A 20,741-nucleotide genomic window follows, 5' to 3' on the forward strand; every position below is an offset into this window, starting at 1 on the left:
CATGTAGTTAATGTGGAGCTCCACCCAAAAGGGAAAGCTCCGCTTGTCTGCCTCCTACCTACTTGATGTCTGTTTACCTGCGCTGTCTCCATTGTAGGGGCCCCAGAGCATTACTTTGCCCAGGGGCCCATGATGCTATTAAGACGGCCCTGCTTTACAATGTAGAGGGGGGACAGCACAATTACGATACAGTTCAATACAGAAGGGACAGGACGGGCCCTGCTCATAAAGCTTACATTCTAAAGGACACTAATGTTTGTGAATGTTAGACATAGTACTGTAAGTACATTACTGGAACTTGCTCCTGATTTATTGTCCATTTAAAAACTGGAGGAGAACAGGTGAGTACGGAAACATTTCAGCAGCCAGAGAAAGAATGCAGAGGGAAGTGGGACATACCAGCCTCTGCATTCCTCTTCCTGTTGCTTGTCTTAGGAAACTGCTCAGAGCCAGGACAAGCTGCCTTTAAAGCAGCCGTCTCCTTCCTAGCTGTTGTCGGATTGATTGCAGCAGTAGAGGAGAGGGGGAAGGTCAGGCCATACAGCTCCTTAGGAAGCTCCTTGCAACATAGGACTAAGTACTATGTGTAATATGTCTAATAGTGAACAGTCTGTGCATGCACACATCAAAAGGTAAAAATACAGAAAATACATTTAATAATAATAAAATACTGAAGATAAAGTACAACACATCTTACCTTGGACAGCAGAGCAGCTCATTAAAATTGCAGTAGCACACCATATCACATCCTGTGCCTTCCCAAATGTGGTCCTGCAGATTTTTATTCATTGGCCAAAGATCCTGCATTCCCTCTGGAATGTTATGACAGTTCCGATCTTTGAGAATCTTTTTATAACAAGAGAGACGCCCGACTGGAGTAGCAGTGATTCCCCAGACAATAGTCAATAATAGTACAACAACTCTAGCCAATTTCATTTTTCACCAGACAAAAATAAGATTACCCTGAAAGAAAAAAAAAAAACGGCACATCATTTAAAATGTAAGTGTGTGTTTGGATGTCTGTACAGGCAGAGCTGGATTTCATTTAAAGAATGAATAGGCAACCCTTATTTACTTAAAACTCCCTTTTGTAATAATGCTATGAGTACCTTGGCTTTTTTCAGTTTTCATAATTTCACCACCAAAGGGTATTAGCAGACAGTATATATCATTTTAAGCTCTAACATTAAAATTCAGATGTCACATACATACTGTAAACAGGGCCGTCATCAGGGGGGACAGCCATACACATGTAGGGGACCCATGAGTCCCAAGGGGCCAGGCCCCAACTAGGGGCAGACTGACCATTTAAATCGGGTCAGTAGGGAGCCCCGTGAGAGGCTCAGTCTGCCCCTGGAGGTGCCCACAGATTACGACACAGATAAGAGGAGGGTTATGCTCAGAGGAGGAAGTGAACCATGGCATCCCTGTCGGTGGTTGCCGCAGCGCTGGGAGAGGACTCACATGCTGGCCAGGATGAGAGAGGGTGAGTGGACTCATGTAAAACAAAACCAAAGAAAATTCCCAGCTCAACTTGCCAGCCAGCCTGCTACCAACCAAATTAACCTGTCTAATGCCGCATACACACCATCACTTTATGTGATGAAAAAAAATGACGTTTTTAAAAACGTCACTTTAATTGACTGTGTGTGGGGGAAAACGTTGTTTTATGTCTTGTAAAAAACGACCAAAAAAAATTGAAGCATGCTTCAATTTTATGTGTCGTTTTTCAAAAGTGCACTTTTTACTTCACAGAAATTGACCGTGTGTAGCAAAAAAATTCGTTTTCTAAGACGTTTTTTCATCCACGCATGCCCAGAAGCTACTTATGAAGCAAGCTTCAATGGTAAAACGTGGTGGAACGTAACCTCACTTTGCAAGATCATTGTGAAAAAACGATGGTGTGTAGGCAACTTTGTCTTTGAAAATTGAAGTTTCAAAAACGTCATTTTTTACTTCACAGAAAGTGTCGTTTTTTTTCATCACATAAAGTGATGGTGTGTACGCGGCATAACAGTTTGCGTTAAAAACAGGGATTTAGTTAACACACATTTGCAAATACATGCGTAAGCTGCAGAGGCTGCGATAAGGCACCCCATCATTATCTGCAGTCCTAACTATAATTTTTTGAGAGCCTCCATAGTAGAAGCACATGCATTATATTGAATAGGCAGAGGGCTGGTGAGCCTGGAAAGCGGGCTTTGCTTTTATTTAAAAAACGTATATTGTACTTACAAAAGCAGATAAAAACATGTAGCGTAGAAAACAAAGTGCCGGCCGGCAACTAGCGGACCCCTTCCTCCTTAGCGTGGTGATGTCATTGCATGTCCTCCCAAATGGGAGGACGTGCAGTGACGTCACGACGCTAAGGAGGAAGGGCTCCGCTAGTTGCCGGCCGGCACTTTGTTTTCTACGCTGCATGTTTTTATCTGCTCTTTTTTATCTGTCTTTATCTGCTCTTGTAAGTACAATATACGTTTTTGAAATAAAAGCAAGTTTTACGGAATTACACTATGGTGCATCCTTTCTCTACCCATATATCTGGATGAGCCTGAGATTGTGCCGGAAGTTCTTCCCCGGGAACCTGTCTCCCCCTGCATTCCTGTGAGTCCATCTAAGTAAAGGCCGCGGCTGGGCTATAGCCGACTGCAAATTAAGCTTGCCCTCTAGAAAGCAGGCTTCATATCTCGGTGGAGGGTTGTCACTTCAGTGTGGAAATACTTGTTACATCACGGTGGTGTTTGTCCTCAGGATCGTGTATATGTATGCACCTTTAGTGCACTTTGGGACTATACACCCACATATATTTTATGGACTTGCCTAATACTTGTTATTGAAGTTTTGATTTTATTATTTTTTATTTTCAATTTTGGTGCAGCTTTATTTTCTCTGTATTCCTGGCTCTGTGTATCGCACGCAAGCTGCTGCCTTTTATGTTTAATTCTATCCTTATGTGTAATTAGCACAGTTTTTCCTAATGATATCTGTACACCGAGTGCTATTCTCTATATATAACACTGATATCTGTACACTGAGTGGCACTCAGTGTACGGATATTTGTGCTATGTAGGGGCGGACTGACCATTCAGGTGTAAGGAAGTCTTATATAGAGGTAGGTAGCTTTCAGAGGGTCTGATATAGAGGTAGGTAAGTGTCTGGAGTGCTATATAGAGGTAGGTATGTGTCTGGGGTCTTATGTAGAGGTAGGTAGGTCTCAGTGGGTCTAACATAGAGGTAGGTAGGTGTCTTAAGTCTTATATAGAGGTAGTTAGATGTCAGGCTGTCTTATACAGAGGTAGGTAGGTAGTTGTCAGATTGTATAATATAGAGAAAGGTAAGTGTCAGGTGGTCTTATATTGAAGTTGGTAATGTCAGAGGGTCTTATATAGAGGTTGGTAGGTATTTCAAATTCCTATATAGAGGTCAGTATGTGTCTGGAGTCCTATATAGTGATTGGTAGGTGTCAAAAGGTCTTATATAGAGGTCAGTGTGTCCGGGGGTATTATATAGAGGTCAGTAGCTATTGGTGGGGTCTCATATAGAGGTAGGTAGGTACACTACACGGACCACATCCAGATGTTGTACCAGTACATCAACAATATTTTTGTTGTGTGGAATGGACCTATTGAAACACTTGAACAATTCCTCATCAGAATAAATAAAAATGATTTCAACTTGGGTTTCACCATGTCCTATTATGGGAATCGCATTCCCTTTCTTGGACATTGAAATCTATCCAGGGGAGAATGGGACCCTCTGCAGCAGTCAAGGCTGTCTTAATGAGAGGGCACACCTGGGCACATAGTCACCCGGCACACAAAGCTGCATGGGCCATGCAACCCGTGGCGGAGGTCTGGAGGGCACTGGGTAGATTTCCTCTTTCCCAATGTCTTTTTCAATTTTCGAATTTCGAAAATTCGAAATTGAAAAATTAGAAAATTCGGAAATTGAAAAATTCGAAATTTGAAACATTTTTTTACATTTTCGATTTTTTTCAATTATCGAATTTTGAATTTTTCAATCTTCGAAATTCGGAAATACGAAATTTCTAAAATTGAAAAATTCGAAAATTGAAAAATTCGAAATTCCAGATTTCGTAATTTCTGAAAAATTCGAAATTTGAAAAATTCTAAAATTCGAATTTTTCGATTTTCGAATTTTTCAATTTTCGAAATTTCGAACTTCGATTTTTTCAATTTTTGAATTTTTCAATTTTCGAAATTTCGAATTTCGAATTTTTCCATTTTCGATATTTCGAAATTTCGAAAATTGAAAAATTCGAAAATCGAAATTTCGAAAATTGAAAAATTCGAAAATTGAAATTTCGAAAATTGAAAAATTCGAATTTTTCAATTTTCGAAATTTCGAATTTTTCCATTTTCGAAATTTTGAAATTTCGTATTTCCGAATTTTCGTATTTCCGAATATTTTCGTATTTCGAAAATTAAAAAATTCGAAAATCGAAATTTCGAAAATTGAAAAATTCGAAAATTGAAAAATTCGAAATTAAAAAATTAAAAAAATCGAAAACTGAAAAATTCGAAATACGAAATTTCGAAAATACGAAAATTCGAAAATTGAAAAATTCGAAATTTCGAAAATTGAAAAATTCGAAATTCGAAATTTCGAAAAAAAATTAAAAAAAATTAGTTTCATTCGTTTTTTTCGTTTCATTAGTTTTTTTTCGTTTTTTGCTTTTTCGGAAATCCGAAAATTTCCAGAATTTACGAAAAAAAATTATTTTTTTCGAAATTTACGAATTTACGAAAAAAGCTAAAAAAAAAAGAATGAAACAAAAAACGGAAATTTTTTTTTTTCGAATTTCCCGAATTTACGAAAAAATAAAAAAAACGAAAATAACAAACGAAAAAAACGATTTTTTTGGCAGTGCACATTTCTATATTGATCTGGATTACACTTTTCATATTTTGCAATAGTTGCATAGTTGCAAGGCTCCTTTTACATGGGTAAGGGTGGCGGCGGCGGTAAAGCGGCACTATTTTTAGTGGCGCTTTACTGCTGTTTTTGCAGCGGTTTTCGGCCGTTAGTGGGGCGCTTTTAACCCCCGCTAGTGGCCAAAAAAGGCAGCGTTTCGGTCGTGCTGCCCATTGATTTCAGTGGGCAGGAACGGTGGAGGAGTGGTGTACACACCGCTCCTCCACCGCTTAAGGCTCCATTCACACCTAGGCGTTTTTACGCCTGTAGCGTGACGCGCACAAACGCCAGAGGGACGAAAAGTAATGAAAGGCAATGGGGATGGTTCACATCTGAACGCCTAAACGCCTGTAGCCTGTAGCCTGTAGCTCAAAAAAGTTCCGGACCCTTTTTTGTCGCTCCTAGCGCGCGATATGCGCGTAGTTGAGCGTTTTTTTTTTACATTGAAGTCAATGTAAAACGCCTGATACGCGCGTATTGCGCGTAAACACGCGCTTGTACAAGCGTTTTGACGCCTGTGTTGCTGAAATCCAATACAGGAAATGGAAAAAAAAGTACATAATATCATACAGGAAGTCCACAAATCACCATTTTTATTTGTAAAAATACATTGGAGTCCAGCAGCATTGCAGCATGGAGGCTCAATTGGATGAAATCCTTTCTGGCGTGGATGCTGAAAAATTCATCAGCATGGTAAAGCAGCACCCTGTCCTTTATGACATTAGTCATCCTGCCTACAAGCTGCGAACTGTTCGGAGGAGGGCATGGGACGAGATTGGCACTCAGTTGTACCCGAACTGGGATAGAATAAAGGAGAAGGATAAAAAAGGTAAAGTCTGCAAACAGCAAACTTACCATAGTGAGATAATAGGATAAAAAATTCCTAGGAGAGCAACAAGTGATGTCAGGGATGATCATTTTTCTTATTGGCTAATATGGAAAAAGACAAAGTACAAAAACGTCGAACGCCACTGTGCGAAAACGCGCGCAAACGCGCATATACGCGCGACAAAAACGTCGGTAAAAATCGCCTGTAAAAACGCCTGTACGCCCTACGCCTAGGTGTGAATGCAGCCTTAAAGATGCTTCTTGCAGGAGTTTTTTTAACGTCCTGCCAGCACATCACCTCTGTGAAAGCCCTCTGGGTTTTATACTGAGACTGCAGGGGAGGAGTTTTCAGGTGCTTTACAGGTGCTATTTTAGCCCAAAAGCGCCTGAAAAATGCCCCAGTGTGAAAGGGGTCAAAGAGTATTAATCTAAAAGTGGGCACACTGAGGCACTTGGTGGGATGGTCAGTGGGCAGATTCTTTGGGGCGGCCAGGGGGGGGCCCTGGGGAATGTTGGTGGTCTATTTCCACTCAGATATTTTTCTCTTTTCTCCGATTGAATTTTATTTTCATTCCAAGAGATTGCTTTTATGGAGAATACGTGGCCATATGTGCCCATCTGGCTTCTCAGCCTACATTCTAAAGTTTATCCTGCATTCTTTTTGTTCCAACCTCAGTGTTAGCTAATGGTGGAATTCTGTGTTGGATGCCGGGTTTTAAGTTTTAATAATGGGGCATTTTTTATATACTACCTCAGTAGGGATGAGCTTCGTATTCAAATCAAACTCATGTTCGACTCGAACTTCGTATGTTCGATCGGTCGTCGAAATAGGAACAAAACAGATCGTTCGCGCCAAATTCGAGTTACGTTTCACAGACCATAATTCACTGCGGCATCGCTGGCTGATGATTGGCCAAGCTTGCACTATGACCCGCATGCTTGGCCAATGACAGCTTGCAAAAAACGGAGAGCCAAATTTGGCCAAAACCCCCCTCAGGGGGTTTAGTGCACGCCCCACACTATAAAAGGCCGCCTGCAGGTCGGCCTTGTGTAGTGTGTTGCGGTGGTTAAGAGAGGACAGAGAGAGTGTCATTTTTTGCAGGTAGATAGAGCAGGCAGGTAGGCTAGTCAGTTAATGTTACAGTGTGTAGAGGATATATATACATCCCAGGTGTTGTACATATATTTATACACTGTATAGTTTAGCTAGATCAGTTCTTCCTAATTTACTGTCAGGCAGGTGATTGGGCTAGCTGCAGTATTTTTACGTGGTTTATTGCCTGTGTCCTCTTGGTGTGTACTGGCCGTGTGCTCTGTAGTTTGCACCTAAAGCTACTTGGTGGGCTAGATTCAGATAGATTAGCGGATCTTTAGATCCGCGTAATCTATCTGATTTACGATCCGCCGGCGCAAATTTGAGAGGCTAGTGCAGTATTCAGAAAGCACTTACCTCGAAACTTGCGCCGGCAGATCGTAAATTCCCTGGCGTAATTCAAATTCCGCGGCTAGGGGGAGTGTAGTATTTAAATCAGGGGCGTCCCCGCGCCGATTTAAATGCGCATGCGCCGCCGGCTGAATTTCCCAGCGTGCATTGCTCCCAATGACGTCGCTAGGACGTCATTGGTTTCGTCGTGAACATAAATTACGTCCATCCGTATTCGCGACCGACTTACGCAAACAACGTTAAAATTCAAAACTCGCCGTGGGAACGACGGCCATACTTAACATAGGATACGCCTCACATAGCAGGGGTAACTATACGCCGGAAAAAGCCGAACGCAAGCGACGTAAAAAAAAAGCGACAGGCGGGCGTTCGTTTCTGAATCGGCGTAAATGCTCATTAGCATATTCGACGCGTAAAAAACACAGAAGCGCCACCTAGCAGCCGGCCTGGAATTGCAGCCTAAGATCCGACGGTGTAAGTCACTTACACCTGTCGGATCTTAGGCATATCTATGCGTAACTGATTCTATGAATCAGTCGCATAGATACGACCGGCCGGCCTTAGAGATACGACGGCGTATCAGGAGATACGCCGTCGTATCTCCTATCTGAATCTGGGCCGGTGTGTACTGGCCGTGTGCTTTTAAATTTTTTTTTCCATTGATACATGTTCCCTGGGGCAAGATCCGGGTTCTCATAGACGTTTTCACAGGCATACTATAGACACCCAGCAGGTACAATATTTAAAGGAATTTTTCATTTTTTTTTTTTTTAGTTTAAGCATCATTAAAATCACTGCTCCAGAAAAAAACGACTGTTTTTAAAACTTTTTTTCCATTGATATATGTTCCCTGGGGCAAGACCCGGGTTCTCAAAGACGTTTTACAACAATAACTTGCATATTAGGCTTTAAAATTAGCACTTTTGAATTCGAACGTTCGAGTCCCATAGACGTCAATGGGGTTCTAAATGTTCGCGCGAACGTTCGGTCCGTTCAAAGGTTCTGGTGCGAACCGAGCGGTGGGGGGGGGGGATTGTGTCTGAGAGGATGTTCATTTGTGTTCCCGTACTGTTCAGATGTTTCCGTGCTCGCATTCTTTTCCCCTGAGAGATCAATGTAGTGTCTCTAGCATACTGCACACAGTCTAAGGCCCCGTACACACGACCAAACATGTCTGCTGAAACTGGTCCGCGGGCCAGTTTCAGCAGACATGTTCGGTCGTGTGTAGGCCCGAGCGTGCAGGATTCCAGCAAACATTTGCCCGCCGGGCCTTTTCCCAGCGGACAAATATTCCTGGACTTGTTTTAAAACAGTCCGCTGAAATCCTGCCCGCTCGGACATGTTCGGTCGTCTGTACAGACCTACCGTACATGTCCGAGCGCCCGCCATCCCTCGCATGCGTCGAATGACTTCGACGCATGCGTGGAAGCATTTAACAGGCAGGCCCGCCCACGTCGCCGCGTCATCGTCGCGGCGACACCGTGGACACGCCACGCGTATTGTTTACGCGCGGATTTCTGTACGATGGTTAGTACAGCCATCGTACAGAAATCCCCGGCCAGACATGTACGGTGAAAACGGTCCGGCGGACCGCTTTCAGCGTACATGTTTGGTCGTCTGTACACGGCCTTACTGTATTTTCGCTGTACTTTTAGTCACACATATAGTTCTATAAATATAAACACTCTCTTTTTGAGTTATATACATCTCCCTGGATTGCTTTGAATTAATAAGGTGTATCTGTAATTTCTCTTTGCAAAATAAAAAAATAAAATAAAAAATACCATACTAATGACACCCAAATCTATCTCTCTATTCCTCACCTCACTCTTTCAGTCTCCTCTCACATTACTAACTTACTAACTGATATATCAATATGGATGTCACAACACTACTTCAAACAAAATCTTTCTAAAATCGTGCTTGTAATATTTTCTCAGTAAAGTACAGTGAGCGTGAAACCGCTAGCACAAAGGTTATCAACCCTATGATAGACCTCCATAATAAATAAAGAATGCAGTGCTATAGCATATCAAACATAAAATGCCATCTGTAAAAACATTATAAATGTGTTTATCACACAAAATCCTAACATGTAATAAAAATCTTAAAATGTCCATAAAGTGCAAAATGTGACAAAAATGTGTAGAGATCATGCAATTAAAGAGAAGGTTCGGGAAAAAAATAATAATTAAAAGCCAGCAGCTATACATACTGCAGCTGCTGGCTTTTAATAAATCCAGCGATGTTGGCAGTAGGGTTCCCGAGGTGAAGCCGAAAGGCTACACTGCCACCGTCATTGCGGGTAAGGGAACCTGGCAGTGTAGCCTACTGCACATGCGCGAGGCCCCGATCCTCTCTCCTATTAGCCCGGCGGCCAGGGGAGGGGGAGGAGGGAGCCCCGTGGTGACGTCACTGCCGCGTCCCTGAAGTGGGAAAGGATACCTGTCTAAGACAGGTGTCCTGTCCCCCCTCCCCCCGAAAGGTGCCAATTGTAGCACCGGAGGGGGGGAATAATCCATGGAGCGGAAGTTCCACTTTAGGGTGGAGCTCCACTTTAAGGTATGTCTCCACATAAACAGTGGCAAAAGTGCTTCTCTGCATAAAGTGACTCCAGTGCTATTTCCTTCACCAAAATGCAGTCACCAGAATGCCATTGGTATATGGCATAACATCAAAGTATCCTTTGAGAGTTCCCAGCAATCATCCAGTGACTCTTTCACAAGTAAAATGGCCTCTCATACTGAAACCTGATCAGAAGGGTTCTCATCACACGGAGCCTATGAAAAAGGTGAGAAAAGGTTTATGTTGTAATCGGGGTGTTTTTTCAGCAGGAAAGTGGGGGGACGCAGTTCCGGCACCTCCAGCTCTGAATATATGTAATGGCAAGGAGTGCTGGGGTGTATTGGAGGGTCTATTGATGCTGGCTGCTGGGGGATCTATTTTTACAGGGGGGGTTCTATTGTTGCTGGGGGCTTTTATGCTACTAGGAGGGGTCTATTGTTTCTAGCTGTTCAGAGTCTATTGTTGCTGGGGGTGCTCCATTTTTGCTTGCTACAGGGGATCTGTTTTACTTCCTATCATTAACAAATTACTTAGCACCATGAATTGATACTTGAATGAATGAATGACTTGTATAGCGCAACGCATGCGAACTGAATCGCCTCTGGGCGCTTTTTCCAGCCAGTATCTGCTTGGCTGGTGCGGTCATTTTTACCCCGTAGGATCATGACACGCTAGGGACACACAGTCATACATACAGATATACATATATACTTGGCCAATTTGGACAAGATCCAATTTTACCTACCAGCATGTCTTTGGAGTGTGGGAGGAAACCAGAGTACCCGAAGGACACCCACGCAGACACAGGGAGAACATGCAAACTCCAGGCAGATGGTGTCGTGGTTGGGATTCGAACCAGCGAACCTTTTGCTGCTAGGCGAAAGTGCTACTCACTGCACCACTGCACTCACTGCACCACATACTTGGTTCTGTATCCATTGCTGATTGGTGTGTAGGGGGTGGAACCAAGGAATGGTGCTTGGAGGAGGATAGGGGGTTGAACCAAGGAACCGTGCTCAGAGGTGAGTAAGGGTTGGAACCAAGGAATGTTGCTTGAAGGAGGGTAGGGGGTGAAACCAAGGAATGGTGCTCAGAGGTGGGTAATGGGTGGAACCAAGGAACGGTGCTCAGAGGTGGGTAAGGGTTGGAACCAAGGAATGTTGCTTGAAGGAGGGTAGGGGGTGAAACCAAGGAATGGTGCTCAGAGGTGGGTAATGGGTGGAACCAAGGAATGGTGCTCAGAGGTGAGTAGGGGGTGGAACCAAGAAATGGTACTTGGAGGAGGGTAGGGGGTGAAACCAATGAATGGTGCTCAGAGGTGGGTAATGGGTGGAACCAAGGAATGGTGCTTGAAGGAGGGTAGGGGGTGAAACCAAGGAATGGTGCTCAGAGGTGGGTAATGGGTGGAACCAAGGAATGGTGCTCAGAGGTGGGTAATGGTTGAAACCAAGGAATTTGTGCTCGGAGGTGGGTAGGGGGTGGAACCAAGGAATGGTGCTTGAAGGAGGGTAGGGGGTGAAACCAAGGAATGGTGCTCAGAGGTGGGTAATGGGTGGAACCAAGGGACAGTGCTCAGAGGTGGGTAAGGGTTGGAACCAAGGAATGTTGCTTGAAGGAGGGTAGGGGTGAAACCAAGGAATGGTGCTCCGAGGTGGGTAATGGGTGGAACCAAGGAATGGTGCTCAGAGGTGAGTAGGGGGTGAAACCAAGGAATGGTGCTCTGAGGTGGGTAGGGGTGGACACAAGAGGTGACTTAAAAGAAGGGAGTTCCTGCACCTATTTTTTTAAGAAAAAAGCCCTGGGTGTAATGATTTATTCTAATTTATTTTAAAACTAGTAACATACAATTAAAATTAAGGATGTACATCCAGTATAAAAACATAAATGGCTGAACTACACGATCCACAATATCTACAAGATTTTAATGCAATGTCATTGATTTATTCATTTACACTGCAATTTAAGGTACAAAATCTACCAATCTGAGCACGAATTTATGTGTGGTCTACCATCTTATTGGAAGACCAGAACATTCCCTTTTCACATTTAGAAAGTCCAGAAATAAGTCATGTTTCCCATTCTTATAACAGAATCCTATGGACCAAAAAAAAACAATTGTAAATCAAGACTTTTCTAGTAATGCAGTGCAAAAAATAAAGCTAAATGGCAAACAACGATAACTATCAACCAGATGGTTTCTGATTGTTTACTGCATATTTTACCCCATGGCAGTTTTTTTTAGCTGTCTGTGTCCCTACACACCCCCTACATTTGTTCTGGTGACCATTGTCACCAGGACTAAAAGTAAACTTCAGAGAGATTTCCTATGACCTCCTGTTGTAGCTACAGGACAGAAAGTGAAGAAAAATCACCCTAACATGAAACAAACAGCAAAAAAAAACAACAAAAAGCTAGCGTATTCTGGTAGCTATTGGGGAAGTGCTCCCCACAGTAGCTGGGTATTCCATAGAAGCTCCTACCTGGCTGCCCATATAAAATATTTTGTGTCTGCATCTGAGCATGGTCAGTAAATAGGCACTCTGCCACACTATCAGCACATACAGTGATATAAATATGAAAGGGATGGCATTTTCATTCTGCAGTTCTCCATACTGATGAATCTGATCACCTTTTTTCAAAGATCTAGTAAGTTGACATATATCACTGATCATTTGCCACTGTCTGGGCTCAAAGCTTTGCTTGCAGAGATAGTTTAGCATCTGCAAGGCGGAATATAGAACACGGCTGATTATCCTGTGGAGAAAAAAAATATTTGCAAGGCTAGTTGAGAATTGTAGCAGGGCTAACTGGTCAAATTATGCCAAAACTCCCTTGGCCATGTCCAAGACATTTTTAGGCCTGGATAATTTAGCTGGGGCAGTCTTTGGGTAGCTAAATTTGTTGCATGAGACATGCAGGGGGCTAATTGAATACCTTGGTTTGCGAACATAATTTGTTCCAGAAACATGCTTGTAATCCAAAGCCTTGTATATCAAAGCATTTTTTTTTACAGGGTATACAAGAGAAGAGAAGCACCTCTAAGGCCCCATACACACGAGAGGATTTATCCGCAGATACGGTCCAGCGGACCGTTTCCACGGATAAATCCTCTCAAAGATATCCGCTGATTTCGATGGGATGGAGTGTACACACCATCCCATTGAAATCCGCGCGGAAATCCTCTGCCGATGACGTGTCGCGCCGTCGCCGCGATTATGACACGGCGACGGGCGCGACGCTGTCATATAAGGAATTCCACGCATGCGTCAAATCATTACGACGCGTGCGGGGAATCCCTTTGGACGAATGGATCCGGTAAGTCTGTACAGACGAGCGGATCCATCCGTTGGAATGGATTCCAGCAGATGGATATGTTGTGCAGCACAACAAATATTCGATCTGCTGGAATCCATCCCAGAGGAGATTTCTCCGCGGAAACAGATCCGCTGGCGTGTACACACCATAGGATCTATCCGCAGAAACCCATTTGCTGGGATTTATCTGCGGATAGATTCTATCGTGTGTACGGGGCCTTAGTGTAGCAATAAGTTTCCAAATGTTGTACCTCCATTAAATGTAACCATATTGCTACACTAATGCCGTGTACACACGATCGGTCAAACCGATGAGAATGGTTTGATGGACCGTTTTCATCAGTCCAAACCGATCGTGTGTGGGTGCCATCGGTTATTTATCCATAGGTTAAAAAAAAAGCAATCTTGTTTTAAATTTAACCGATGGATTCCTAACCGATATAAAAAAAAAAAACGATCGTTAGTAGGCACAACCATCGGTTAAAAATCCACGCATGCTCAGAATCAAGTCGACGCATGCTTGGAAGCATTGAACTTTGTTTTTTTCAGCATGTCGTTGTGGTTTACGTCACCGCGTTCTGACACGATCGTTTTTTTAACCTATGGTGTGTAGGCGCGACTGACCATCAGTCAGCTTCATTGGTTAACCGATGAAAACGGTCCATCAGACCGTTCTCATCGGATGAACTGATCGTGTGTACGCGGCATTAGAGTCTCCTCTCTTCTTTTTTGTACTCAGTTGTGACATGACGCTACTCTTATATCAAGACATCGCTTGTATATCAAGGCAAAATTTATTAGAACATTTTGCTTGTCTTGCAAAACGCTCTCAAACCAAGTTACTCTCAAACCAAGGTTTTACTGTATCTCCAAAAACAATACAGTTGTGAGATTATTCCCTTGTTATGGAAAATGCAATTGTAGATGGTGGGGGAAACTTTCATGGCCATTCACTGCTGTGTGGATTTCTTACCCCAGGCTCCCTTCCAGAAAAAGCAGTGTTTGGCAGTGATTTGCTGTAAGAAATATGAGAAAAAGGTGGATTAACCACTTAAGACCCGGACCTTTAGGCAGCTAAATTTTCCGTTTTGTTTTGTGCATCATGAAAACAAGAAGATATTTAAACAATTCCTGGATAACGTTCAGATTCAGATTCTGATTCTGATTTGACCAGTTAGCCCTGCTAATGATAACCAATTTTTGTCTGTGAGAGCAGCAAAATTAAATGCAAATAAGGGCCTTGAGACCAAACATTGTATAATTAAAAAGTCAATGATGTTCAGAGTTCAGGGTTTTTGAAGCACCTACATAGAAAACGGAATACTGGGCCATATTCTGAGAGAAGTTACGATGGAGTATCTCAGGATACTCCATCGTATCTCTCTTTTTTGGCCCGTGTATCTATGCGACTGATTCTTAGAATCATTTTCGCATAGATACACTTAAGATCCGCCATGTGCAAGTCACTTACACTGTCGGATCTTAAATGTAATTACGCCGCCCGCCGCTAGATGGCATTTACGCGAAGGTCTCATTTGTTTATGCAAATGAGCCTGCTACGCCGATTCCCGAACGATTTTGCGAACGTCGTTTGCGTAAGCGGAAACTTACTCCTGCTATATGAGGAGTAAGTTTCCGCATGTCCCATGTAGGCCATGTTACGGATAGCGTCGGGTCCGTGTCGTGTTTTTCCGTCGGCTACGTCGTTTCCCTAAGTCGTTCTTGAATACGACTTTACATCAATGACGCACACGTCGGCGTCATTGACGTTTTCTGCCGAGAACTGGAGCATGCGCACTGGGCTTTTTTAAGCCCGGCACATGCGCAGTTACTTAGGATCGGGGGCGCGCTTAATTTGAATAGAAGCCGCCCCCTTGAAGATACGCGTGGCTACGCCGGGCCATTTACTCTCCGCCGCCCCAAACTACGGAGCAAGTGTTTGGGGAATACAGCACTTGCTCCTGTAGTTTGGGGCGGCGGAGTGTAAATGCCTTACGCGCCGCCCGCGGACATTTAGAGAGAATATGGGCCTCTATCTCTGTTCCCACCAGTTCACTCCTAACCCTGCTCTGGTCCTCAAACAGACCCTAAATCTGCCTATCCTGCAATGGCTATTTGTGTCAGTGACCAAATATCCATAAGCCACAAGACAGGAATAAAGATAACAATGCTAGGTGACAGCAGAACACCAACTACACAGATACTTGACTGCATTGAAAAAAAAAGGGGTTAAAAATAAAATAAAAACAGTGGTTACAATGAAGCACAGAAGACAATTCCAGATTCTAACCAAACAGCCAAAGACTTGTAGTTAGGAACATGTACCCTAGCCCTAATTATTGTTATTGCTTGTCAAATCCAATGGCGAGTGTCTTCAACCTCTGATTGACGTAAACTAGACTGGAGAAATTTCCTTTTTGATCGAATTAAATCATAAATTGGGCATGGTTCTGACTTTTGCCAAATGCATCACTAATCATACTACACATATCTTCAGTTGGACACTACTAGATTTATCTTATTTAGTTGAGAAAAAAAGATGGTGGACAAAAAGAGCTTTGTTTAGTACTGTACACCTCTGTTGCAGGATCCTTTTTGTTTTTTGGTGGTGGTTTGGGTGATGATAAATCTGAGGATGGAGTGGTGACGGGGGCGTGGGACCACATCAAAAGGACAAGGAGGATGATGACACAATGGGGGTTATTTATGAAAAGCAAATCCACTTTGCACTACAAGTGCAAAGTGCACTTGGAAGTGCAGTCACTGTAGATCCGAGGGGGACATGCAAGGAAAATAAAAAACAGCATTTTAGCTTGCACATGATTGGATGATAAAATCAGCAGAGCTTCCCCTCATTTCAGATCTACCCCTCAGATTTACACCGACTGCACTTCCAAGGGCACTTTCAGTGCAATTTCAAGTGCACTTTGCACTTGTAGTTTTCACTTGTAGTGCAAAGTGGATTTGCCCTTCGTAAATAACCTCCATGTATCTTAACACAAGGTTTTCGTTTCAACAATCTGCTTGTTCTGCATTTTAAAAATTTGCTGCAATTCTAAATAAAAAATCTATGTTTTTGGCTCAAATATTTTAGGTACAAATTGTTGAATATAAAATATTTAGTATGCTAGTTGGTATAGTGGGCTGATATGGTGCGGCATTCATGTATTTGCCGATATCCCAAGAGACCAACATACACAAAAGTACTATAAAATAATTTTTTATTAAAGTTATACATGAAACCATTTAACCATAGAATAAATTCAGAGAGAGAAAATGCTTGGCTGACTTATCCTTAGGACTACTTTTGATGTATTGTGTGTTGTGGTGGAAATTGAGTTCTTGATAGTTTAATTCACTCGATGTCGGACAGTATGGCTAAACAGAACATGTGGTAGATCCTAACTACCTGCATGAAGGTGAAATCTTTCTCACGTCAGGGGTTTCTAAATCTATTTATTGAGGGAATGTGAAAATACATCACATAAACCTTATCGCAATCTAAGGGAGATGTCCAGGTGCACTAGTGCAATATAGAAGTATATGTAGCGCTACCCCCGGAGGAGCCGCTGGTTAGATTTGGGATCGGCGTATTTAAGTTACCTCTATACTGTGTCTAGGGGTGATGGTAGTGCTGAGAGCAATAATAGAATGTCCAGGACCGTTGGTTGACGTTTTCAATGCTTTATTCTCTGGTCAAACATGACCAACATTCAACTTGAGGTAGACAGGATAGGTTGATGAAGGAAGAGTAACTTCACAGGATGAGGCTATGGATAGTAAAGGCAGTCCTGCCTTCTGTAATTGTATTCGTCTCGTCGCCACTCCAGCCGGAGTGGGTGAAGTGCCCCTGGACAGACCTCTCTCACAGGCCTGGCAGCCAGAGCGCCACTTAGAGCTTCTGGGAGGAACAAGTCTCTGCCACCGACTTGGCTCTGATTAAAAGACCTCTGCCACAGGCCTAGTGCTTGAAGTTTGAACGATAGAGCAAATCCTCCCAGTATGTCTGTTGGGGTCACCGACCGACATTTTGAATGTAACCTGTCAGTGTCCGGTCACCCAGATCCCCAGTGGTTCGTTCAAGCCCTGTTGGATCACCTGCCTCCGGGTTCTCCTCAGACCGATCCCTCACCGAACAGCACCCAGCTTGGGATCCTCTCAATAGGTATGGGAACCCAGTAAGTCACTGGGGTCCCCTGGCAGCATCAGTTGCTCCGGGCTATGAGACTCCAGAGTCAGGAACTCCGCGTAGCACGCGACCCCGGCCTGGTAAACCATAGTGGTGGGGCCCGTAATGTGCGTACACCCTAAAGGTGGGTGCCGCACCTGGAACCAGGAACCCGTGGAAAAGGGCCCAGAACAACGGTCTCCGCCACAGAAATACCCCTCCCCAGCATGCCCCGCGAGGGAAAACTCATCTAATTGGCTGCTGAGAAGAAGCGGCTCCGCCTGGACCCCTCTGGCACCACCTGCCGCCCAGAGATGAGACTGCATCTCTGGGGTACAGACTGACCCACAGAACAATCCAGATTTGGCGACAGACAAATTTAACAAATCAAAGAATGAGAGCAACATAACTCTCTTATTCCCCCACTAAATTTAAATATAGCACCTGTACGAAAAGTACACAGGTGCTATATATGCTATTTCTACGTTCATCTGCCTTGTTTTCAGCTTACCTGAGGGAAGCTTTTAGCAGTCCAGGATATTATTCTGTTGGAGATCTGTTTGATAAATACCTCCATTGCCCTCCTGACAAAGCAGCCTAGCTGTTTAAAAAATGCAATGAGTAGTCTGCATCCCACCTGTGTATTTGGAACGGAAATATAGCATTTATAGTAGTATACACATTAACCACCACTTGATTAGGTACACCTTGCCAGTACCAGGTAGGACCCCCTTTTGCCTTCAGAACTACATTAATTCTTCATGGCATAGATTCAACAAGGTGTTAGAAACATTCCTCAGAGATTTTGGCCCAAATTGACATGATGGCATCACACAGTTCCTGCAGATTCGTCAGCTGCACATCCATAATGTGAATCTTCTGTTCCCCAGTCATAAAGGGATTGTCATGGTCAGCAACAATACTCAGGTAGGCCATAGCATTTAAACGATGCTCAATTGGTACTAAGGGGCCCAAAGTGTGCCAAGAAAATATCCCACATACCATTACACCACCACCACCACCAGCCTGAACCTTTCATACAAGCCAGGACGTATCCATGTTTTCATGTTGTTTAAGCCAAATTCTGATCCTACTATCTAACTGTCGCAGCTGAAATCGAGACTTATCAGACCAGGCAAAATGTTTCAAATCTTCTATTGTCCAATTTTAGTGAGCCTGTGCGAATTGTAGCCTCAGTTTCCTGTTCTTAGCTGACAGGGGTGTCACTCGGTGTGGTCTCCTGCTGCTGTAACCCATCTGCTTCAAGGTTTGATGTGTTATGCTTTCAGAGATGGTATTCTGCATACCTTGGTTGTAATGAGTAATCTACCAATTCTCCTCTGACCTCTGACATCAAAAAGGCATTTTCATCCACACAACTGCCACTCACTGGATATTTTATCTTTGTAAACCCTAGAGATGGTTGTGCACGTAAATGCCAGTAGATCAGCAGTTTTTTAAATACTCAGACCTGCCCGTCTGGCACCAACAACCATGCCACGTTCAAAGTCACTTAAATCACCTTTCTCTCCCATTCTAATGCTCAGTTTGAACTTCAGCAAGTCATCTTCACCACTTCTAGATGCCTAAATGCATTGAGTTGCGGCCATGTGATGGGCTGATTAGCAATTTGTGTTACCAAGCAATTGAACAGGTGTACCTAATAATGTGGCCGGTGAGTGTAGATTGGATTAGAAGCCTCTTGCTTGCCTTACTTTAAGAAATGAAAAGATATTGAGCAATGTAAATGGAAGTCTTTTCAATAATGTAGACGATTGTTCCATTCTAAGTTTTTCTCTTAAATTACAGTATTTTATGGGTAATATTTGTATGGGTTAATTTGTAATAAACAGCACTGCTTTTATTGTAGTATGTTGGTACCTTGGTTTTCTTTTTTCGAGATATAATTGTTATTCATTATAAGAAAAATGTAATTTAAAATAATTCTGAGAAGAAATGGTAATACAATTCATATGTGTTCTCTGTAATGGAGGAAGTTGAAAACAAGGATTATAGATAAACCCATGCTTTACACAACACCATTGCTAGTGTGAAGTGAGTTCAACACCACCTCCTGGTCAAATTGGATATTGCAACATAAAGATACATGAAAGATAGAAGTGTAGCTGGATACACTGAAATTCATCTGCATTGTCCTATTTAAAAAGGTAAAAAAGTGTTGCTAAAACTGTACCCATGCTTTTTCACCCTGCTTTATCATATAAGTAACAATTTAATTAACTTTATTGTCATTAAAGCGGAGTTCCAGGCTATTTTTAGTTTATTAAGTCAGCAGCTACAAAAAGTTTAGCTGCTGACTCTTTATAAACATACACTTAGCTGTCCCACGGTCCAGCGATGCGGCCGCACGGAGGCCCGCTCCTCTCCCCTCCTTTCCTTGGCGCCTCCATTGGAACTGTTGGCACCCGACCGGGACAGCTTGTGGCTTCAGGGTCGGGTGCGCACGGCACATGCGTGAGTCGCGCTGCGCTTTTGGAGTGGATATGCGATCTTCTGGGACCTGTCATGTGTCCCAGGAGATCGACTAGACTAGGGAGGGGCCTCCTAGGGGGAGAGGAGGAGTCTCCAATGCAGCCCTCTAGGCGGAAGGAGGAAGTGGGACAGGAAGTCCCCTTCAAAACAAAGAACCGTTCCCCCCCAAAAAATTACATGCCGCATGTGGCATGTAAGGGGGCAAGGAGTACTTAAAGTGGAAGTTCCACTTTTGGGTGGAACTCCGCTTTAACTTTGCACTTTAATAGCAGATGAATTTCACTGTAATAAAGAGATAACAATATAGGCACTTTCTGTATATATGCACTAGGAACCAGGGGCTACGAGTTCACAAAAATTGGCCATCTTCCTGGCTGCTGCTCTGGCGAGGGCAAAGGCGGATGAGATCTTGCAAGCTGACCTATCAGTGTGCTATCTACCAAGTCATGTAGATGGCACAGAAGGAATCATACTGGGAGGTGAAGATTGAAGAGTGCTTTTAAAAACACATATAGCTGGATTCAGGTACAGTTACGACGGCGTATCAGTAGATACGCCGTCGTAACTCTGAATCCGCCCTGTCGTATATTTAAGCGTATGCTCAAACTGAGATACGCTTAAATGTTGCTAAGTTACGACCGGCGTAAGTCTCCTACGCTGTCGTATCTTAGCTGTATATTTACGCTGGCCACTAGGGGCGTGTATGCTGATTTATGCCTAGAATATGTAAATCAGCAAGATACGCCTATTCATGAACGTACGCACGCCCGTCGCAGTAAAGATACGCTGTTTACGTAAGGCGTTTTCAGGCGTAAAGATAAACCACCAAAAGGATGGCGCATCCAAAGTTAAGTATGGACGTCGGAACAGCGTTGAATTTTTCACGTTTTACGTTGTTTGCGTAACTCGTCCATGAATGGGGCTGGGCGTAAGTTACGTTCACGTCGAAAGCATTGACTATTTGCGACGTGATTTTGAGCATGCGCACTGGGAT

The 20,741-nt window shown here is 43.3% G+C and overlaps 1 protein-coding gene across 1 annotated transcript in view; it reads right to left on the bottom strand.

Moving 5' to 3' along the window:
- SCRG1 (stimulator of chondrogenesis 1) overlaps nucleotides 1-20,741 on the bottom strand; it is an 83,011-nt gene that overhangs the window by 18,213 nt on the left and 44,057 nt on the right. Inside the window, exon 2 of the mRNA XM_040333401.1 lies at nucleotides 698-963. Coding sequence (XP_040189335.1) covers nucleotides 698-936 — 239 coding nt within the window. The 5' untranslated portion in view covers nucleotides 937-963. The remainder of the gene's footprint in view (nucleotides 1-697; nucleotides 964-20,741) is intronic.

This window comes from Rana temporaria, chromosome 1, assembly GCF_905171775.1.
Source record: "Rana temporaria chromosome 1, aRanTem1.1, whole genome shotgun sequence".
Classification (NCBI taxonomy): Eukaryota; Metazoa; Chordata; class Amphibia; order Anura; family Ranidae; genus Rana; species Rana temporaria.